The sequence below is a fragment of the Peromyscus maniculatus genome, chromosome X (assembly GCF_049852395.1).
Source record: "Peromyscus maniculatus bairdii isolate BWxNUB_F1_BW_parent chromosome X, HU_Pman_BW_mat_3.1, whole genome shotgun sequence".
NCBI lineage: Eukaryota > Metazoa > Chordata > Mammalia > Rodentia > Cricetidae > Peromyscus > Peromyscus maniculatus.
In genome coordinates, this window is record NC_134875.1 from 27,303,150 (window position 1) to 27,326,515 (window position 23,366).

Sequence of the window (23,366 nt, forward strand, 5' to 3'; positions counted from 1 at the left end):
TACCTAAGGTGCCACGATGTGGATCTTCCTGGTGAAGGGCAGAAGTCCTTGGAGTAGGGACAATAGAGACAAGAAAGTTGGAAGTCAGCTGCCTGAAGAGCGGGCAATACTAAAGATGCTTACCTGCTCCGGGGACAGCAGGCTGACATCGATGAGGTTTCGGTCATAGGGCACAAAGGACACCACTTCAAAAGTCAGATAGGTGCCTGGGTACTGAAAGTCCATAGAGAAGGTAGAAAGTAAGAAAAAAGAGGGGGACTGAAGAATTTGCTGAAGCCCGGAGTGTGGGGAACTGATCCTTGCCAGCTCTGGACACTGTAGCTAGGTTTGAGCCTTCCAGAGGCCCTTCTCTTGGCCAGTCATCTTGCCTACTCCTCAGCATGCTACTTTGCAGCTTCCTGATTCCTGACATTTAGATTAAGACTCATGTCTGAGTCTCAAACTGCAAGGACTACTTCCAAGACCCACTGCAGGTAGAATCTCTAGGCAGGGCCTTGGAACCTGTGTTTAAATAATCTATAAATGTTATTTGCTCTCTCTCTCTGTCTCTGTCTCTGTCTCTGTCTCTCTCTGTCTCTCTCTGTCTCTGTCTCTCTCTCTCTCTCTGTCTCTCTCTCTCTGTCTCTCTCTCTCTCTCTAGGATCTTCTATTGCCTAGGCTGTCTTTAGACTTACTATGTAGCAGAATCTGACCTTTACCTTTTGATCCTCCTGCCTCTAAACTCCTGAGTAGTAGGATGACCAGTTCATTTGGTAGGTTCATTGGAGGATTAAACCCAGGGCTATAACCGAGTCACATCCCAGTGCCCACAGATGCCAGAAGATGGCATAAGATCCCGAGGAACTAAACTAGAGGAACTAGAGATTATGAGCTTCCATGTGGATGCTGGGAACTGAACTTGGGCACTCTACAGTTATGGGTTTGGGAGCTGTTTGCATTATTTTTTTTACTATTACTATCAATGCTACAAGTTGCTAACACCATGTAAATATCTTGGTGACCTTTTGGCTGTATATCCAGATGTTACATATCTGGTGGAGGGACAGCTGAGAGAGAGGCCCAGAAATTTTAATGGGTATTTTGATAGACATTGTTACACTATCCTCCACAAAGTTTGCACCAATGTATACTTCTCTCAACAGGAAATGAGGGTGCTCGTCATACCACATACTCACCGGCACTGGGTATTATCAAAGTCTCTGATTTTTTACTAATCTGGTGACTGTATATAACTACATGTGCAAGTTTTAAAAAGTCATACAAAGTGGATCCTACCATACATACTTCTCTATACCTTCCTCCCCTTTTACTTGGTAGTAAACACAGGGGAGCAATTTGCTAGTCAACTGCTGTTTTGATTTATCCACATTTAAGGATGCAGTTGAACATCTTTTCATATGCATTGAGTTACTGTTCATTTTAGTGAACTGTCTCTTCTTGTCCTTTGCCACTGTCCCCCAGTTTTGATCTTGTAGTTCACAGTAAAATTAAGGATATTTATCCTTTCTTTGTTGCATATATTATACTTGAAACAGAACTTTTGATTTTGGTTATGCTATGATTTTCATACAGACATTTTCTATTTAACTTAGTTATGAGCCTTTCCTCCCCATCACTTCTGGGTCTTTTCAAGAAAGGTCCTTTTCCATTCAGGATGGTAAATGAATTCACATAGGTTTTCCTCTAGGCCTCAGTGGTTCTATTGTTCACCATGAAACTTCAGTTCATCTGGCAGCAAGCAGGAGGAGGGAGCCGAGAGTGGGGAAGGGGAATATGGCTATGATTAAGGTACATGATACCCCCGATTTCATGCAATGAATAGATAATAACAGAATCTCTTTGGTCCATCTGGGATTTCATTTGCTGTAACAGTGATGTCATTTTGTTTACTCCCCACAATGATTAATCATTCATTCCTTTGCCTATTTGTGGAGTGATTTCTCTCTTCCCTCCTGTGGTGAAGCAGCAGCTAACTCCCCATGTTTATGTGAATTGGAGGTTTATTTCTGGACTGGCTGTTTGCTTTCATTATTCCTGCTGTCTGTTTCATCTCCAGTTCCAACTTTTTTTTGTTGGGATAGTTGATGGTAGGATTGGATAGGACTAGTTTGCCTCATTGCTCCTCAAGCTTTCATTTTTTTTCCCCTAGCTACCTAGATATTTTGCATGTTTATTTTCACAAATAAACTTTACTTTCATTGGTGAAGTCACAAAACTATCCACTTAACATTGAAATTGAGGTTGTCTTGAATTTATAGATTAATTTAGGGAGAATGACATGTTCACAATAGTAAGGCTTCTTCCCAGAGAGCACCATTTACTTAAATCTTTTTTATGTCCCTTAGCAGAGTTGCTCTGTGTGAGTCTTTTCAAGTTTATATTCAGGTATTTCATCTTGTTGGTTGCTATAATATCAAATCCTTATTTCTAACAAGCTCCCCTGGTGATTATTATGTGCGCTGAGAACCAGTGATTTAGGGCAGGGATACTGATTCACTTGGTCTGGAGTGGGGCCTGGCACTGATATTTAAAAAGAAAAAACCCAGATTCCCAGATGATTTCAGTGTGCAGCCTGAGAAACAGATTTATAGAATTCTTAAGGAGCCAAGAAAGACTTCCGATAAATTCATGCTTGTACATCAAATGCCCTTCTCCTTTGGCCTTCCTTACTCCCATTCACCCAAAGCAGAGCCATGTGGTCCATGTTTCTAGCCCAGAGTGTTACCTTAGTCTTTGCTTCGACCACAAGGGCCACATCTTCAAGACGGATTCCAAACTCCCCATCCTGGTAGTAGCCAGGTTCTAAGAGATACACACAGAGATGCGAATGATATTAAGCAATGGGTAAGAGGGATCCATGCCCAGCTTGCCTGCACCAGTCTTCAAGTAACTGCAGGGCCTGGCAGCCCAGCTGCCTGTGGCTTTGGCTCTGTCAGCCCCACAACTTGTTAGATGCCAGGCCTCAGGTCCTCTCAGGTATAACTTGGCTTCACTCTCCTTTCCCTTGTAGTCTAGCAGGAAAGACTGAAGATCCCACTTAGGGTTCCAATCTCCATGTGTACCACTGTCCTATTACCCCCGCATTTGATGGACAACTCCATAGTTTGGGTGTACACCTGGAGACCATTTTCCAAGGAGAAAAAGAGAGTTATGAAAATCCGGGAGTGCTGGCGTATGCTTGTAATCCCAATACTAGAGAAGTGGAAGTAGGAGTTCAGGAACTTAAAGCCAGCTTCGGCTGTATAATGAGTTCAAGGACAGCTTGTGCTACATGAGATGGTCTAAAACAAAACAGAAAAACAGGGTATGGGCAGAGGGAGCTTGGAGTGAGAGTGTGATAACCATTTGTGTCTAGATTTAGGAAAGAAAGCAGTGATAGAGCTGGGCTAAGCCTATGCTCAGCACGATCCCCAAAGATGGGTACGGATGCCTGCATCCCCCAGAGAGCTTCTTTCTGGGATGGGGTAGCAGAGTGGAAGGACTCAAGAACCGTACCAATGGAAGTGAACATGCCCTTGGCCATGGCAATGTTGTTAGACTGGAATCCCACTGGCCCTGGGAAGGAAGATATAAGCATGGTTTCAGCTCCATGTGTCACCAGCTTGAAGTGAGCAGGTTCTGAGGGAGGATCCTTAGCTAGGTCTAGAAGCCCTTGTCATATCTGGAACTAGCATTCACCAGATAGGCTTTGCCCTTATTTCCCTGGGGTATATACTATATAGTCAGCAGGCCCTCGCTCTCCCTCTGGAATGCCCAGGGCCAATATTCTTCATTTAGCCCTTGGAGCATCATTTCCACCATCTAGTCATCTTGGATGGGTCATGCATCTCTGTGGGTTGGTAATTTACATGCAGTGGAAGGCTCTATCTCATAGGAGGTTAAACAAGTGTAGCTGAGAAGATACTTACACTCATGTACACAGAGGAAGTTGCCAATGCCATGGCCTGTCCCATGACCATAATTGAGCCCAATTTCCCACAAGGCTCTTCGAGCAAAAGCATCCACATTTCTCCCTGAAAGGGAAAAGAGATTGCTCCTGGTCCATTGGTTGGACCCTAGACTGTCCACCTTGGCCTTTCCTACTCAACTTCTAGGGTGGTACCTCAGAAAAAGAGCTCTTGAGAGGACACAGGGGTGGGATGGAGAAGGGCTGATGGATGAAGCTAGTGTCTCCTGCACAGCCCAGCCTGACCCCTCACTGTCTCCGGTACTCTATACATTGGACTGATAAATTGACTGAAATGTCTCTTCATGAGTTAGGCCTTAGGACTTTGACAATGACTTCCTTCAAAAGTTGTATATGACTTCTGAAGCGCACACTGACCTCCCGGACCTCTGAGTGACAGCACTGGATTAAGAGGCAGGAGACCTGAGTGGCTAGGACCAATCCTCCCACTAACCCTATGTAGGACCCTGGGCAAGTCCTCTGTCTTGGCTGGATCTTGTCATTTATGTGAGAGGGATAGGATGTTCCATAGCCTCCCAGGATCGCAATCTGAGTCCAATAAGATCCGAGCCTGGGGGGTGGGGATGACTGGATCTAGTCTGGTATTTGAAATCCACCTGATGTTGCAGCAGGAAAGATGAGTCTGGACAGATCGATGTTGCCCATCAGCACACGTGTATATGCTTCCTGGTAAGGAGAGAGGAGGAAGTGGTGATGGAGCGGACAGGAGGAAGAGCCAAGGAGCTCCGTGATGCTTGCTCCAGGAACAGATAGGAACGGAGGCCCAGGAACAGGAGACACATTCTCATGTGTAGTCATTCAGGTTTTGGAAGATGACCAAAGGAGGGTGGGGAAGGAAGGTGTTCCCAAAGCTGGGGCCAACTCCATGTGTTTCTCTTAGGCTGACGTACAGGGCTCACTGTCATGTGCTGAAAATATGCTTGTAGAGGGTAGTGACGGAGTGGGCGGCAGGCAGGTCTTTTTCATCTCAAGTCTCAAATCCTGGCTCGGCCACTCACAGTCTCTCCCACCTCTCTCTTTTTTTCCCTTTGAGACAGGGCTTCTCTGTTGAGCTCTCTCCTCACTGTCCTAGTACTCGCTCTGTAGACCAGGCTGGCCTCGAACTCAGAAATCTGCCTGCGTCTGCCTCTGGAGTGCTGGGATTAAAGGCGTGCGCCACCACACCCAGCTCTCTCTCACCTATTTATACCTTGGTTTCCTCATATTTAATAGGATGCGAATGGTACCTGGTTCCTAAAGTTGTAGGCTGAAGTAGACTGACAAGCGTATAAGGCAATGAGCAAATGTTCAAGCGAAGTTAACCTGGTTACTCCTGTATCCCTCATAGGCAGGCCTTCAATTTTCTATGTAGCCAAGGTTGGCTTTGAACAGTCAATCTTCCTGTCTCTACCTCCCCAGTATGTACTACCATGCCTTAGCAACTTCCTTTAGTTTTCTTAAGGCCTGAAGTGTGGGTTGGGCCTGATCATGTGGCAGGGTAGACTTCCTGTTGGGGGAGAGAGACTGGCAACGGTGACCTGCTCTGGTCGCTACTGGTGGCCATGTGGTCACTTCCTTTCCCCACACTCCCGCACTGGCTTGCCATCTGGAGTTCTGAGGAAGCAGACTCCACAACGTGCTAGACGATGAGTTGCTGGAGGCCTGCACAACAGGGCTCTCCCCCCCCACCCCCACCCCCCCCGGCTCTGTTCCTGGCTGCATGCAAGCAGCTCCCCACCCACCCTAGTCAGTGTCCCAGGTCCCATTCTAGCTGAGCAGCCGTCCCTATTTTCAGACCAGCTCTAGCTCCTCTGAGAGGCCCTGTGCCCTTTTCCTCCATTAGAGATCTCTTTCCCTCCCTTTTGTAGAGCACAGGCTGGACACACAGATGACCAATGTCTGTGCACTCATGGAGTGACATGCCAAGAGGAGATGCATGGCCTGAGGTCTTGCTGGTGGCCCGACTTTGCACCGGCTTTCCTGGCACTTATTGTGTGACCTTGGAGGAACTACACAACCTCTCTGGGCCTCCAGCTTACTCCCTCAGTTTGAAAGAGCTCTTGATGAAGTGATCACTTGGGGGGAGTGAAGAGGGAAATTGGGGCCCGGTACTTACCTTTTGGAAGGCAGTAGGGGTGCCCCAATGCACTGTTCTGGTGATATCTGTGGTCCCATCCCTGTGGAGAAAGGGAACTAACATCCAACTCTGCTGAGCACTTGGGAGGAGGGGCCGGGACCAGTGATTCCTGTGTATTTTCTGTTTGTTTCTCCTGGGGTTTGAGTGACCGGGCTGGAATAGGGCACGGTGGGAAGCAAAAGGAAGACAGAGAGCCAGGCATGGTGGTGGTGGTATTGTGGGGTGCACGCTTGCAATCCTAGCAAGCAGGAGGTTGAAGACAGGAAGACTGGGATGGAAAAGCCAGCCTGGGTTACACAGGGAGAGCATGTTCGAAAGAAGGAAAGATGGCCGGCTAGGAGGGAGTGGGGGAGGGAAGGAGGATCGGTACTACCATCAGAATCATGCCTCAGCATCCACATACCAAAGAGACTCAGCAGAGTTCGTAAGGTACAAGTTGCTACGTTCAGGGCATGGTCGATCTCTCTTTTTTATAAATTACAGATGGGGAGACTGAGGTTCAGGAAAGTGACATTGTCCCAACAGTCCCACAATCCATGGGACACTTCTGCGGCTCCCCAGAGGACCTCAGAGCAGGCCTCCTTACTAAAGATGAGACCACTGAAGTCATTAGGCTGTGAGGCCATCTCTCTCCCTAAGATTTGGTAAAGCCAGGCTGGAGAAAATGCTGACTCCTCCTAAGATGCTCTTTGCTGTGAACATGGCTTGGAATTCGATTGAGGTGAAGCCAGAGCTAGCAGGTCCAACTCACAATCACTAGTTGTAGGGGTCCCCCCAGGCTGGCACTAAACATACCCATCCCAGGGCTCTGGGGCTTCTTGAGAGTAGGTCATGGGGCGTAGAGAACTTCTTCCTCAGGCCAGAAGAGGAAGTGAGGTGACTATTTCCCTACCTTACCCTCTTCTGAGCATGCACCAACCCAACACGCCCCCACAAATTTACTTCCTCTTTGCGGCCATCTCAAGTTCACACAGCATCCAACTAGCGGTAAGCACAGGCTGCTAAACCGAGCACATGGCGAGCTGGCTCCCCAAGTGGTATGCTATGAAGAAGTCTCTGTTCTTAGTGCATTCGCCCTTTCCACAGGATAGAAACCGGATGAAACGGAGTGATTGCCCGCACATTCTGAAGGAATGCCTAGTTAGCTTATTCAGCATGATGGGCACATCGGACTGTTTAGGTTGACACAGCACAAGAGAATCACATCTAAAGGGTTACTTCTTTCGTCTGCCTCCATCTCCAACCGCACGTGGTCAGTCATCCTGCCACAGGGAGTGAGACGGGTCTGACGGCTCTGATGTGGGCTGAGTCTAGGGCTTGCATGAGTGGCTGAGAAAATGGGTGGTGGTGTTTGTGCAGCCAGGCAGATCCATGTAAATAATTTGCAGACTTGAAAAAAATGACTTAAGCAAGTAGAATCTTTTCCTAATTCCCACACAGGTGTTGCATGAGTGCCCCCATTATTCTGATCTCTGTGTATTTTCTACTGTGCAGGCACCCCCGGTGGGAACCTGAGGAGGCTGCTCAGGGCTTTATTCAATGCAGGTCCGTGCTTTAATCAGACAAAGACCTATGACCCAGGACAGGCAGCTTTAGCCAGCCTCTGGCAGCCCGGGGTGTCTGAGCTGAGATCTAGGCCAAGGCCTGATGGGGTGTACATACCAGTACTGCCCTCCCGAGTCCACCAGGTACATCTCATCTGAGGACAGCTTGCGGTGCAGCTCCTTAGTTGGGCTGGGAAAGACAATGAATACTGAGGGGAGAATCTGAACCCTGCACTGGGCAAACGGGGTGGACACGAGGATGCAGGCTGAGGAGGAACACGACTCCTTCCCCACTTGGGAGCTCGCCTTCAGGCTCTCTGCTCTGGGAAATAACTGTCTCCCAAAGGACTCCAGGAAAGCACTGGGCTCCAACTGCAGCTGCTGTCCTCAGCACACTTCTGTTTATCCTGCATGTGGCCAAGCCAAGACCTTGGTCCCCAGGGAGGGGAGCGAAGAGTCTCAGAGGCTGCTTGGTTCAGCCATCTCTGCTCACAAAAGAACAAGCCCACAGAAGCAAAAAGCTTACAAAAGGCCCACGGCAAAGCAGAGAGGTGCTGGGCGCGAGCTCTTTCTCGGTAACTCCTTGATGTATCTAAGAGGACTCCAAGGAGCAAGGGCACAGGAAGAGAGGGGACTTCAAGGGTAGGGTTGGAGAACAATTTTTTAGAGAACGGAGGTAGGTATACTCTGCCACTCTCTAGATCCCATGAGCAAGACTTGGGCGGAGGCATCAGGGAAGGGAATTCTCAGACGTGCTAGGTCTTTCTCTGGAGGGCATTTGACACATTTTCTGTCATGTCCAGGCTAACCTGATGCATCTGGTCGGCTTGGCCCTCCAAATTTTATCAGGCAGGCCTACCATGGTTTGTTTTCTATGGGATCAACTATGTGGACTAACATTTTGGCTTCACTATGGTTGGTGGAGGTTAAGTAGACAGGCCTTTTGTTATGGGGTCTTTTTTGGTATTCATACCTGTAGTCACAAAGGGGGGTCACAAGTTCCTTGTCAGCCTGAGCTACAAAGCAAAACCCTGTCTCAAGCTAGGTGTGGCGGTGCACACCTGTAATCCCGGCATTTAAGAGGCAGAGGCAGAGGCAGAAAGATCAGGAGGTAAAACCCAATCTTAACTACATAGTGAATTTGAGGCTAGCCTGGGCTACATGAGACCTTGTCTCAAAACAAAAAACAATAAAACTATCTCAGACAAAGGAATAACAGAAATAATTCACAACAAGAAAAAAAGCTTCTAATAGATTCTATGCTTTCCTTAAACTTTAAAGACCTCAGAGGACCCAAGCACCCTCCGCCCCCCGAGTCCTAGCCTTAAAGGGACAAAAGCCACACTCCAGCCTTCTAATTTTAATGAGCTTCCAAACAGCAAAGTAGTTCCTTCCTTGACCACTCACAATCCTGAAGGCCCCAAACCCTAAAAGTTACCCAGAGCTCAGAGTATTTCCTTCTCACCCTAGTCCCTCTGTACTCATAACTATGACCCCTGTTCACAAGTACTCTAAAACATTCTTTGTTCTGAAATACCTGTAATGGGCCAGGGCAGCATTCAGGCCACTAGCAGAGATGGTTTCAAAACTGGGTCCAGAGGAGAAGTTTTCATTCCTAGGCAGGACGATGTAAGGAATAATCAGAGAATGGTCCACGGACTAAGCTGTGACTGGGATATCTTACACAGCAAATGAAAGCCCGGCTGCCTTCACCCAAGCCTGGCTTCATCTGCCTCTTTAAGTTCTGTCCTGTCACATGTAGGGAGAGCACTCGAGTACAGAGAAGAGATCATGGAGACCAATTCTTGGCCCTCTGCCTCCATTTTACTTATGGGAGAGAAGAAAGGTAGTTCCCTGTATCTGAAAAACATCCTATCCGTGTGTTAATGTCTTGTACCTCAAACCTAGATGTACCACAAGCTACCTCGGGAAGCCTTCTCCCTACTGGAAGCTCCCAAGAGTGTCCCCCCATCCCTCCCATCCCCCACTCCCCAGCCAGCCTTTCTCAGGGAGAGCAGGCTGCATCTGAGGCAGTCGCTAGGGGGTGCTGTTGGGTTGTCCCGCTTTCAGCCGGGCTGGGGAATGTCTTCCAACACCCCCTGCACAGCTCCCGGACCACCCACGAACCTGTCAATCTCACTTCCAAATACAAGCAGGATCTTTCTTCCTCCTAAGGGTACTAATTACTCCTCACTTCCCCACCGCCGCGCACCAAAAGATAATAAGTCCTGTACCGTCGTAACTCATCAATGTGTTCTGCCCCAGAAAACTCATCCACCGTGCCTTTGGGCACGTTCTTCTCCAACCAGACCAAGTACTGGATCACAACCACAGCATCCCGCACCTAAAGCAGGAAGCACACCAGTGACTAAAGCGGGCCAGAGTGGCTGCTTCCTCACTCGGGGAAGATCAGATAGCTGCCCTGGGATTGAGTGCTTTAAAAACATGACAATTTTACTAGCTACTGGATAGCAAAGGATTCTCGTTAATGTTTCTATCTAATCAGAGTGTGCTCATGTTTTTAAAAGCGTTCTTATCTTTAAAAATACTTACTGAAGCGCTGATGGCCAAAATGATAGGATATGTGGGATTTGTCTTAAAATAATCCAGCAGCAAGTGGGGGGGAGAGGGGGTCATGCATGGGAGGGGGGTGTTTACAGATAAAACAGCATTGGCATGGCTTGATGATTGTTGAAGCTGGGTAATGTGGACATGGGGAATCTTGGGCTATTTTCTCTACTGTAGTGTATGTTAAAATTTTTTCTTAAGAAAAATTCTTTCAAAATGAGGTCTTTTATCCTAATGTTAAGACTATTCTAAAAAGCGAGCTATCCTCTTGCCAGGCAGGAAATCACCACAGCTAACACTTACGTAACATCGGCAGTGTTCAAAGCAATGCACATCACCACATCTAATGTCACATATCTATGCAGATAAGAATATAGATATTTGATGTGTGTGTGTTCCTTGCTTTTACTGAGAGTCTTCTTCAGGCTTCTCTCTGGAAGGTTAACCCATCAGACAGACTTCCCAAAAGGCCGTGCCGTGGGGACTTACGTGGCTGGCCTTCAGGAGGGCCTGTTCCTTGCTGTTCTTCACAGCCTTCATTAGCATTACTGGGGAGTAGGTGCTTGTCACGACTTTCTCCTGTTGGAAGCAGGGACCCAAAGATGGATCAACAGTAAACAAAGGACAGAGAGGACCCAGCTGGGGCGAGTCCTTGAGACTGGCTGATCTCTTTCCTGGCCATGGTCTCTCCTTTGGCTACTTTCTGGTTATGCAGGTCTCTTGATGAACATTGCCCTGGTACCAGCAGTCAGGCCTGGCATGCTGCAGGCTACAGGCCATTCGAGCAGCATTAAGTGTCTTGTACGTAGCAGAGCAGTTACCAGATCCCAAGCATGTACTGTGTTAACCACTGGACTTCACAAGTACTATCTCTTTGAACTCATCCAGCAGCTCCTGGAAGTGCTCAGCTTCATTGCTACTTTATTTATTTATTTATATTTATATTTTTAATTTTTTGTTTTTGTTTTTTGAGACAGGGTTTCTCTGTGTGGCTTTGTGCCTGTCCTGGAACTCACTCTGTAATCCAGGCTGGCCTCGAACTCACAGAGATCTGCCTGCCTCTGCCTCCCGAGTGCTGGGATTAAAGGAAGGCGTGCACCACCACCACCTGGCTTCATTGCTACTTTAAAGAAACGGAGATCTAGACCAAATGAGCCACTTAGCTAAAGTCACTGCATGGCCATTTAGGAAAAGAGCTCTGGTCAGTACCAGGGTCAGCTGACTCGAAAGCTTCTTCTAGATCAGGCTGTATTTTGTCTAGCTTCTGTAGCTATATGGACTCTGTGGACAGACACCCCTGATGCCTCCTCCTCCTCCTCTTCCCCCTGCTCTTGCTCAGTCTTCTGTCACTGAGGCCTACAAGAGTACACACTGCACATCTGCTGACTCACTAGCTGGCCCAATGGCAGAGGGACCCCATTTTAAGTGGACAGTTGTCATGCCTGGAGCAGACAACTCCAAGTCAGTGACTGGCAAACCTACCTTAGGTATCACTTCATAGAGCCCATAGGTGGTATAGCTGAGCCCAGTCAAGATCGTTACGTTGCCTAGGGCATAGGCCTTTACACTCTCACGGATTTGACTGTAGTCCTCAAGCTGCACACACATGGGCGTCGTGCAGTTTGTATTCAGGTACTGCAGGGTCTCAGGACTAAAGCGGCTCTTGTTGACAAACAACCTAGGTGGAAAGGGAAGACCAGGAGGGCCCTGAATGCCTACCTACTATGAACGACACAAGGGACTGGGGGCATATTCCACTCTTCTGATTCCAAAGGTCACTGGAAGCCAGCATAGAGAGCCCCAAGTCAGAGGGTTAAGAATAGCGAGTGGGAGGTCTCCTAGAGAAGTCTGCTGTGGCAGGCACCCAAACTCATGAGCACCCGAAGCTTGTGAGGGCAGTGGAACTGGATAGAGTGCAAGTTGGAAGACATTCACAACAGTAAGCCAAGGAGACGCTGTACCTGATGGAAGAGTCCGTGAGCAGCGTGTAGGAATAGAAGAAGGGATTATAGGGGATGTCACTACTGCGAAGGTTGAAGAGCCCTGGAAAAAAGAATTGATGGGACTTTTTGAGGCCATTCTGCATGGGGGCAGGCGTTTCTGACACCTATGGTCCACGGCTTGCTTTGACCTCAAGATTACGACAGCAGCTTGTGGCATTTGCCTCTGATTTGCCTTCTCAATCTTCTTAGAGATCTTTGAGATGGTGAAGAGAGCTATGGTCTTCTCCCTCATAAAATGTAGATAGGTGACATTCAGCACACAGTATTGGTTCAGCCTCCAAATGTCTGAAGCCTAGCCATGGGAACTGAGCAGAAAGCCCTCAGCTATGTGGGGACAGAGTAGGGTTACTCTGGGTATTGAGTGGCCCAGATGACAGCCAGGGCTGCTGGCAGCTTTGCAGGCCTTCTTCTGCTAAGGAGACAGAATCACTGTGTTTCTTGGGTGGCCTGTGGGCCAGCCCCTCTTGCTTGGAGCTCCCTGGCCTCCTTCTTCTGCAGCCCTAAGCAGCTGCTATTTAACTAACCCCGCCAAGTTCCCGTGGGCCATGACCATGGAGCTCCCAGCAGCTGGTGGATATGTTGTTATTTCAGGAAGAGCTGTATGCTGCAAGGCCCAGGAGGCTTGGGACTACAGGACCCATTTGCATTCATAAATTCCCACTCACAAGCTGTCTCATCAAGTGCTGATAGGAGGAGACCAGTTGGAGCCATGGTATGGTTCTGCATATAGCTTCGGACGGTGGTTACTTTCTCCTGCCAAGTGCTCCCTAGAAGCAAAGGAACCCAAAGAAAGTATGAGTGACGCACCTTGTCTTTGGCACAGGGCTCCTGCGAAACTCCCTAAGGGTAGGAGTTTTCCTTTATTTCTGGTGGAGGAGATGGAACCAATGGCCTTGAACACTGGGCAAGTGCTCGATGACTGAACCACTCCAGCTTTCTATGTTTCCAAAAACAGTAGAATTCTATCTTCAAACAGTTGTGTCATTAGTGATGTAGGCCTTGGACCCAGATGGTGTTCCAATAAGCATCCCGCCATTAGTAACTGGGTGTGATCTTGGGCAAATTACTTGACACCTCTGTCTCTCATTTGGCACATCTGTTAGATGAGGGTGGGTGTAACAGCAGTATCTACCTCAATAGGTTTGCTGCAAAGATCCAATGCATTGACATTTATAAAGCTGTAGAAAGGCATTCGCTAAGCCTCATTGTGCTTTTTTTGACCTGTCAATAACTCTAAAGAAGGAACAGAAGAGCTGCTTAAATGGGCAAAGGGAGAAAGGAGTGGGATGGTGTTTAACTTTCCCTGCAGTACCTCCAGCACTCAATAAGCCATAGATATCGGACTAAGCACTCCTTGGGCATTGTTTGAATGCTTACATGCACCATTTTACAGATAAGCAAAGTGAGCCTTCAGAGAGGTTTCATAGCTGAAGGGGTGGACCTGAGATTTGAACTCATGTCTGTGTGATGGGCCTGGCCCACAGTCCTCATCTGTACAGATACTGAGCTCTCCTTTTAACATTTTCAGTCTACTAAGTAGTCTTCAAACTTTGTCCAGTACTGTCCTTTCTAGAATGCATGTATCTAGGCTCCAGGAGTTCAGTTTTCAGCTCCTATTTCCGCCTCCTCCAAGGCATGTAAAGTCTCTCTCTAGACAGCACTAGGGAAAAAACTTGGCAGAATGTCATGAACATCAAGACTCCTGCTTGGGCCCAGATACAGAAATGATAACAATGCTATTAAAAAACTTTATGCAAATGGGTAAAACTACTTAACTAGAACCAAAGCTTTTGGGTATGATATACTTTTTAGGGTTATTTTATTCTGATAAAGCAGACATAATATAAAATTTATCATTTTAGCCTAGATAAAGTACACAGTTCAGCTGGCTTTAAAAACATCATAGTATTGTGCAACCATTGCCAGTATCTAATTCTAAAACATTTTCAACATCCCCAAAGGAAACCTTGTACCCATTAAGGAGTCACTCCCCATTTCTTCTCCTTCCAGCCCCAGGAAATCACTAATCTATTTTCTGTCTATGGGTTTGCCAATGCTGAGTGCTTCATAGAAATGGAATCATACAAGATATGGCTCCTTTCACTTAAAATTATGATTAAAATTCATGAGTATTACTTGGTATGGTGACTCATGACTAATCCAAGCACTTGGGGGGCTGAAACAGGAGGAACATCGTGAGTTGGAGGCCTGTTTAGGCATTATAGTAAGTTTAATGTCAACCTAGGCTACAGAATGAGACCCCAGCAACTTGTAACTCACAAAAGGAAAGATGTGTGACTAGGATCCATTTTGAGAAAACAAAAGCGCACGCAAATGGTCTGATGTGGGAGTGGCTAACTTTTCACTTGCCACTCTTTGCCTTTGCTCCACCCCCAACTCCACCTTTAAAACCTACACAAGAAAAAAAAAAAAAAAACTTAACATGGCTGGAGAGGAAAATTCATTTTTGTCTAGGCGTCTTGAAGCTGAACTCTGTTCTTTGGCTTCTGGGCCGAGCTCTGACTCCAAATGGCTTTTCCTTGAAGACTAGAGATGCCGCAGCATCTCCTAGCTTATGGGAAGTGACAAAATCCACGTGAATTCTGTCCCAATACCCGGCAACCTTTTTTTATTAGAACCCTTTTATCCTCACGTTTCCCCAGCACCACGGTGGCCTTTGATCGCTGAGAAAGGTGAGTGGTTTTTATGATCAAATACTCATAGACAGCCATTCCCTTCAAAAACTAAGTCAGGCCGTGCACAGAGATGATTCTGCAAGTCACACTGGAGTGCAGAAAGAAACTGGACGCCGTTTCTACTTGTTTCCTCAGAGGCACAGTTTTGAAATTCCCCTCCTGCTCTCATGACTCCTTTCTAAATCAGAAATCATATGTGGAATTGTATGTGGAAAGGGGGCCCGCAGATTGCTCAATGGGACAAGAAATGCATCTCCACTGGTCCATTCAGAATTTCCAGGGGGGTAAAAATAGTGATCAAGACCCTGGTCGGGATTTAGTGATTGCTTACAAGAACCATAATGTAAACTGATCTTTTATATCAGATTACGATAGTGCCAATGAGGTCAGGGTTACAGATGCTAGAATTTTCTGGGTTAATTAATCTTCTTTTGTGGTCCAGCCGAAACCTGAACCCTCTTCCATGCCACAGACTGACACTTAGTCACTTACTCCCTCTGTCCAAGTCATTCATGTCCTAAATCTAAATTCCTCCTCAGAGTAGAACCAGAAGCAAAGGGCCAAATGACCAATCAGTTTCCACTTCCAGATAAACAACTAAGATCCCAGGACTTCTCTCTTAAGAAAGCTTTTTTTTTTGGGGGGGGGGGGGGAGGGCAGAGGGCTCAACAGTAAGAGTACTGGTTGCTCTTTCAGAGGATGTGGGTTCGATTCCCAGCACCTACATGGCAGCTCACAACCATCTGTAACTCCAGTCCCAGGGGATCTGACACCCTTTTCTGGACTCCACGAGCACTGGATGCACGTGATACACAGACAACGTGCAGGCAAAACATCCATACGTTAAAATAAAATACAACTGATGTCGCAAAAAAACAAAACCAAACAACAAAACCAGAAACAATTTTTTTTTCAAGGAAAGGGGGGTTCTGTTGTTGAACTCTCCTCAAGCCTCCTGTTTTCTCCCTCCCTGCTGTCTCTTCCTGCAAATGCGAACACTGCTCATTCCAGTGTTTTCTAAATATAGTCTGGGCACCTTTGGACTCGGGAGAGAGAGGAAGACAAAAGCAGTCTACATTTTAACCATGCATCTCAGGTAGTTTGTCAACCATTACTTTGTTGCCTTGGTTAATGACATTTTCAGGGGAAAAAAACATGCAGCAGCACTGGGGACCCATGCTGGGAGGGACCCTTGTTTGTGCAGACCGGGAAGCGGGAGGGACAATAGGCTGATGGAATCACCTGTAAATTCTTTTGGCAGGGCATAAATGGGCTGGCTTGGCATGGGGGGCCTCTCCGACCCCCATACCAGGTCCACAAGGTTGGTTGTCACGGACACCAGGTGTCTGTTGGAGTTATGGAATTCCACATTATAGTCATCCCAGGAATCTGCAGAGACAGACAGAAAGGAGCCCCTTGCTCCAGGTCCATTTGCAACTCAAGGAAAACTGATCTAGGCAAAGTAAGTCCGTCCTACAGCCTTGACTTTGCTTCGCTCCTATGGCTCCAGCCCCACAAAGCCTTCCCTAGGCTCTGGCCCTCTGAAATGCATATTTCTTCTTCCCAGCGTGTCTTCCATCTGTCTCCTTCTGTTTTGCAAACCTAACAGTTCTACTCCCACCTCGATGCTGGCCACTGTCAACGAGTTAAACTTGCCCTTCACTGCTCCAACCCCAGTCCCAGCACTAGGGATTGAATCCAGGACCTTGCCGAAGCCAGGCAAGTACTCGACCACTGCACTATACCCCTGACCCTAATCTGGTCTTTTTTTCCCCCCCCAGAGCTGAGGACCGAACCCAGGGCCTTGCACTTGCTAGGCAAGCGCTCTACCACTGAGCTAAATCCCCAACCCCCTACTCTGGTCTTTTTAAAGTGTCAGTGATTGGGGACGGTCCCTCTGAGGTACAAACCATTTTTATTAGGAATTAATGTCACCATTCAGAGGAAGGGTGATGTTCAGGGCTTTGGATAGGCCAACAAAGAAGTCTGTTTGGAAGGAGAAGCCTTTCAATGCATATTCATGAAGTCTATTTTGATGGTATGGGCTGTCCAGCTGTCTGGGGTCCCAGAACTTGGAGAACTGTGTTCTATGGGACCGTCTTTGGCTTACAGGCCCTCTCTACACTTTTGATCCTTCTAAGCTACCTTCCAGAAAATGTTTTCTAAGAGATCCCAAGTATCATAATTGGTAGAGTCCCAGGACCCAGGGATGGTTCTGGGGTCAAGGACATCCAGACTTATTTACCCACTGGATTTTAATTACTCCAAGTCTTCTAGGATGGCTTTCTGCATTCACTGCTTTTTTTTTTTTGTAAAATTTGTATTCATTCTTTTAGCATATTTTAATTATACAATCCACGAATATCTCTTTGTTGTAAAATATTTCTATAGCCACAACTTCAAGATACCCTGTGGTCATATTGCCTCTCATTCTAAGCAAATATGTTCGTGTACCTCCCAGGAGGCTGAGTCACCCTCTTTGGCATCTCACGCAAGTCCATAGACTGAGAGACAAACATACCAACAGAGAAGAGGAAGGGGTCGAAGCCCACATGCCCTCCAGCAGGGACTTCGGCAAGGATCCAGGCGACAATGGAAGAGACGCTAACTAAAAGATGGGAGGGAACACAAAAGTCACTTCGCAGACCAGCCTCAGACCCCAGAGCCAGACTTCTGTCTGCGACAGTCCTGCCTTACAGATCAGAGATGCCCTTGTAGTTCCTGAACTTCCCCACCGAGGCCCAGCATGGCCGTGCAGACAGCCCCTCACCTGTATCTCCCCAAAGCTAGTCTAGGGTCCAGGGCTGGGGGGACAAAGCCTTCTACCTTCCTTATGGAGTTCCCAGTTGCAGTCCATCTGCCTCTCAGCCTGAGTCCAGTAACGACTATCGGTCCAGACAGCCGCTTTCCCCATGCTCACCACGGCAGTACCTGCAGCAGAGCACAGCAGTCTAGGGGTGAGGCCGAAGATGAAAGTGAGGGGCGCGACTTTGTTGGGTGTGTAATGTAGTACTGGCTCTGTCACAGGGACCTTTCGAATCAGCGCCTCTCCTCCACTGGAAGGAAGAGAGGTGGGAGATGTTGAAGGCACGCTTCAGGGGAAACCTGCAGAGAGCTCTCCTCTGGCACCCCAGCTCTGCTTTGTGTTGTAGGTCCCTATAGAGGGCCTTTAGGACTTGGAGTAGGCCAAGAATCGGCCTGGCTTCTGCAAGTCCAAAGGAGCTAATGCTGCACGTCTTCGTTGGTGTTCTCAGGAAAAGATGAGAGCTGATAAAGACATCAAACTAGGTGCCCATCTGAGGATTGGTGGGGAAGACGAATACAACAACTGTGAGAGATTGAATAAGGGCTCACAATGAGGGAGGCAGAGCACCTTGAGGCAATGTGTAACTGTCAACAAAGGAAGCTGCCTTTATTTAAGGGAACAGGATCCAGATGGGAGGGCCCTTCAGAAACCGAGACAAGACGGCATTGAGAGCCTCCATGTTTATGTCTTGTTTGGCCATAGAGTGATGTTGTCTGTAAAAAGATCCTAAAGTAAAACTTTATCCCCAAATGAGCTATTATGTAAAAGGAAGAGCAGGTTTCTTGTCAATAGATGTGGAAGTAGCAATTGCTTCAGAAACCAGATCCAGGGAGCACTGTGCTGGGCCTGGCTGTGGCAGAGGCAACAGCCAAGCATGGGGAGGAAGCCAGGAGGGCCAGCTCCTGTGTAGAACTATGGCCACAGGGGTATGAGACAGTTGACCTGAGGAGCATGCTGGGTTCACAGGGGTGGGGAGAACAAGAATGAACACCAGCCTCTGGTCCTGGGTGCTGAGGAACTGGCCACACCAGGTCCTCTACAGATCAGTTCAGGTCTACCAACACAAGCAATCAGAGCGGGTAATGGCTGTTACCTGCAGTTCCTGTGAAGCCGGAAATCCATGCTCGCCTCTCATCGTGTTTGCCAATATACTCACTCTAGGAAATCAACAACACCATCATTAACTTTCTTCATGGAGTCAGATGCCAGGTGGAAGGCCCCAGGTACATCTCAGATTTTTCCTGTCTTGCCACACCTGGCATTTGTTCCAAGAAGCCTCTGTAACTCCTTCAGCATACTATCTTCTTCACCTTTCAAAAACTGTCTCTTGGGTTGTCAAACCCACAGTGTAGCACTGGATTTGGTTACACCAGATTGTTCTGCAAAATTCACCACCATGGTCATAATGCAAATTCAGTATGGTCTTGGGCCATGCCTTTTGGTATTCCCCTTCAAATACCATGTCTTCCTCCTGAGTCTATCACACTATATTGGGTACTTCATAAATAACTTCTGCACCAGGCTTTATACACTATTGGCCAGATAGATATCCATATCCATGAATTCTGTATGTGCATCTTCTATTAACCTTGGTCTTGGTTAAAAAAAAAATTGGAAAAACTGGGACAGTATTTGGTATATGTTTTTATTGTCATTATTCGCTAAGCAAAACAGTATGGTAACATTTATATAGCATTTGAATTATATTAGGTATTATAAGCCTTTTAGAGATGATTTAAAGCATATGGGAGGTTATAAATAGATTATATGCAAACACTATGTCATTTTATATAAGGGAGTTGAAACACTATTCTTTTAGACTATAGATACCGGGAGATGACTTTGTTGCTTCTCATCCTTGAGGATATATCATTGTTATTTTTGCTGAAAGAAGCTCAGATGCTTGGTCAAACTTCTTAAGCATCCCCAGCAGGTCAGAAATGAAGCGAAGCAGATACATTGACTTTGAACATACCTTTTCTTCTAACTGGGTTGGTGTGGGGAACTAGATGAGGTAGAGGCGGAGTGACTGGTAGGAAAAGGTAGGCTGGGTAGGCAGCACTACTATTTGGGGGAAAGGAGGTCTGCTCCAGATCGTCACCTTGATTTCTGTCTGCTTTTCCCCCCCAGTTTTCTCCCCACACTTGTATAGTCTAGCGCTCTGGGTGGTCAAGCAACTTTGGCCCTGTTTTTCCTCCAGTGTAAAGAGGTATGTTCTTTCAGTTAAACTAGTATGTGTGAGCTTTCCATTTTCATCCTTTTCACTGTGAAATGCTTTCTCTGTCTGCAGCTTCCAACTCCTGCTAGCCTCTTGTTTATGGCTTCTGTTTAGAGACCAACAAGCCCAAGTATGGGAGAAGGGAGAGGACAAAAAAGAGCAGAGCTGGTCCTTACCATGTGTGCATCTGTGTCTGGAATGATGTAGGCAGTGAGATTCCAGGCCTGCATCTGCTGGCGGAGGGCTGCAAGCTGCACTGTTGTATTGACTGCAGTAACTGGCAGGTGCTGACAGATAACAGGAAGACACCCAAACATATGGATTGCTTAAAGAAAATGACATCTAGGACTTTGCCTCTAGGGGAGCCCCCAGCTTCTCCTGAGGGCGAGTTTAGGGGTATTTAGGCTATATTTAAGAGTCTTGGGGTTACCAAGCAGTGGTGGTACATGCCTTTAATCCCAGAACTTGGGAGGCCGAGGCAGCCAAATCTCTGTGAGTTCGAGGCCAGTCTGGTCTACAGAGTGAGTGCCAAGACAGCCAGGGCTACACAAAGAAACTCTGTCTTGAAAAACAAAAACAACAACAACAATGACAAAACAAACAAACAAAAAGAGAATGATGAGGTCAGCCAGGCATAGTGGCTGAGGCAGAGGCAGGTGGATCTCTGTGGGTTCAAGGACAGCCTGCTCTACATAGAGAGTTCAAGGGCAGCCAAAACTATATAGTGAGACCCTTTCTCTAAAAAACGGGGAAGGTTGAGTAAGCTGGCTGCTGATGGTATTTGTTAGTCTAAATTAAGAAACCTAAGCTAAGTAGGGATGGAGCTTGAAGAAAGACCCTTTGTGACAATTAAGGGACCTGAATGTCCACTGGATGTGTGGTTGAAAACGACAGGGGTTTCATCCCTGGTCCCAGGCCAGGCTATGGGCAGTCCCTTTGGGGATATCTTGAGAGTACAGTTGCCAGATATAATGAACAAAAGTACAGGTCACCTATCTGGTTAAATTTGACTTTCAGTTAAGCAAGGGATCATATCTTTTTTTTTTCCATGCCTGTCCTGGATCTCACTCTGCAGACCAGGCTAGCCTTGAACTCACAGAGATCCGCCTAGCTCTGCCTCCCAAGTGCTGGGATTAAAGGCCTGTGCCACCACTACCCGGTGCCAAGGGATCATATCTTAATATAAGTATGTTCCATGCACTATTTGGGGCATACTTTAATACCAAAATATTATCACCTGAAATTTAAATGTAATCAAGTTTCCTGTTTCTCATCCAGCAACCCTACTTTTCCAGTAGTTACCCATTGACCCCAAATAATACTAGAGAGTGAATGAGTACCCCTGTATTTGTGACATATCCCAGAAAGAGCCTCTTCAAGCCAGATATGTCTTTAGAGGGCCTTTCATCTTTCAAATGAAAACCATGGTTTTTTTTTTCTTGTTTGTTTGTTTTCCTTGCCTTCTCCTCAACAAGAAATCTAGATTTGTTTGAATACAAAAATGCTGTGGCTTGCTCATTCACTTGCTGGCTCTCATGGTCCTGTAAAGCTGCTATCCCATGCAATGATCTGTGTTTACCCTGTGGCTCAGACTACTCCTGGAGCTTGTCCAAGTCCTCACACTTGGGAGCCCAACCCTGCCTGGAGTTCGTTACCCTCTGGAGTTGTGGGATCAATCACTTTAGAGGCCAGCTGGGAAGCCGGCCACCTTCTTCCCTTTGCCTCCCATTTGCCAGCCGCCTTTTGCCTTTCAGATAGATCTTACAGCTCACTGGCTTCTTCCCCCCATCCTTTTGCGCTTCCCTCTTCAGAGCTCTCAACCTGTGGGTCATGACCATTGGAAAACACATATTTCCAATGGTCTCAGGAACCCCTAACCATAAAGTTTCGTCACTACTTCATAACTGTAATTTTGCTACTGAGTGGTATCTCAGTTCCTAAGGCTATCGGAAATACGTTTTCCAATGGTTGTGACCCACAGCTTGAGAACCACTACTCTAGAAGTTCTATTTTCATTCCTTCCATTTCCTTCCTTGCCTCTGCCTAGTCTCAGTTCGAGGCCAGCTAGCAGTCTCTCTCACTATCCCCCCTCTTTACCTCCCTCCTTGGGGAAGCTTCCCAGCCCCAGGCCAGGGCAGAAGCCAACAAGCTGTGGAAATCAGTGAGTTTGAGGAGCGGAGGACCCATAATGGGTATGGTAGATACCTGAGCCATTGCTGATTGGTTTTAATAAGAAGCAGGGGCCCCAGCGTGCAGAAATCAGAAGCAAGCCTGTAGGAGACGCTAGCAACTGGGCCAATAGGGGATGGAGAGAATGATGGGTGGGAGGGGCATGTGGGAATGGGGCCAAGGCCTCACCGGAGGGTTAGTTGAACAGTTTCTCACATCTTCTCTTCCATGGTACCCAGGTTGCGGGTAACTCCAGGCACATGCTAGGAAACAGGAGACAAAACTAGGGTTATTTGGGGGCAGAGAGCTCTCACAGAGTGAAGGGACATCTTCCCTTAGCCTGTAGGACCCGTATCCTTTGAAACACACCATGCTGGAGACTAAAAATAATCACATTTCCTGGGAAATCAGTCTGAACTGGATGGCACCCTGGGTCATGCTCACTGACAAGTGATTGCCACTTTTGGATGGGTTTGTGTTCATTACATCATTTTCCCCCTTCTAATCTAATTGTGTCTTTTCAGTGTCTAGTAAAGTGGGAAAATTGAATAAATTAAAGTTTTAAATCAAATTTTCTTTGAAATGCCCTAGAGGACCTTGATAATCTCTTCCACTTTCATGTGTGTATGCGTATGATTTCTTGAAATACAAGGGTCACTTACACCCTTTCTCACAGTCCAAGTCTCTGCTTACTATTCCAGGCTTCCATTAAATCCAAGACAGCAATCCACCCTAGTCCAACACTAGGTGGTGAAAGGTGACTAAACATTTTAAAAAAAAAAAAACTCCTACTGTGTGCCAGATATGGAATTCAGTAATCCACAGCTGAGCACAGCATTGTATGCCCATATCACCAATGCTGGTGAGGTAGAGGCAGGAACTCAAGATTATCTTTGGCTATGTTGCAAGTTTGGAGGCAGCCTGTGCTACATGAGAACCTGTCTCAAAAGATAATACAGAAGACTGCTGCATAGTCATGTACCACACGACACTATTGAGGTCAACCAAGGGCTACATATTTAACAATGACCCCATATTATACAGTCTAATGATATTATAACCATGTGGGTTTTTTAAAGTATATTCCATGTGGTCATTGGAACAAAAAAAATGCCTAATGGTATATTTCTGAGAATGCAGTCCCATTGTCAATTGGCCACCACTGTCTCTCCTCTGATATTTGTGACAACCCTATGAGAAATGTATGATTATTCATCTTCTATAATGGAAGAAGCCAAGGTCCAGGTAGGTTTCATAATTTGTTCAGGTTTTGCCACAG

General features: G+C 46.9%; 1 protein-coding gene across 2 annotated transcripts in view; it reads right to left on the bottom strand.

Annotated features, from left to right (window-relative positions):
- Xpnpep2 (X-prolyl aminopeptidase 2) overlaps positions 1–23,366 on the bottom strand; it is a 30,850-nt gene that overhangs the window by 2,958 nt on the left and 4,526 nt on the right. For both annotated transcript variants that reach the window (XM_006994980.4, XM_076562863.1), the window contains 19 exons: positions 22,277–22,350; positions 20,095–20,205; positions 18,794–18,857; positions 17,721–17,825; positions 17,416–17,502; positions 16,137–16,283; positions 12,864–12,965; positions 12,157–12,238; positions 11,678–11,873; positions 10,685–10,774; positions 9,862–9,971; positions 9,165–9,242; positions 7,746–7,817; positions 6,063–6,123; positions 4,564–4,633; positions 3,909–4,013; positions 3,496–3,555; positions 2,726–2,802; positions 124–213 (listed from right to left, as the gene is read on the bottom strand). In XM_006994980.4, coding sequence (XP_006995042.1) covers positions 124–213; positions 2,726–2,802; positions 3,496–3,555; positions 3,909–4,013; positions 4,564–4,633; positions 6,063–6,123; positions 7,746–7,817; positions 9,165–9,242; positions 9,862–9,971; positions 10,685–10,774; positions 11,678–11,873; positions 12,157–12,238; positions 12,864–12,965; positions 16,137–16,283; positions 17,416–17,502; positions 17,721–17,825; positions 18,794–18,857; positions 20,095–20,205; positions 22,277–22,350 — 1,781 coding nt within the window. The remainder of the gene's footprint in view (positions 1–123; positions 214–2,725; positions 2,803–3,495; positions 3,556–3,908; positions 4,014–4,563; positions 4,634–6,062; positions 6,124–7,745; positions 7,818–9,164; positions 9,243–9,861; positions 9,972–10,684; positions 10,775–11,677; positions 11,874–12,156; positions 12,239–12,863; positions 12,966–16,136; positions 16,284–17,415; positions 17,503–17,720; positions 17,826–18,793; positions 18,858–20,094; positions 20,206–22,276; positions 22,351–23,366) is intronic.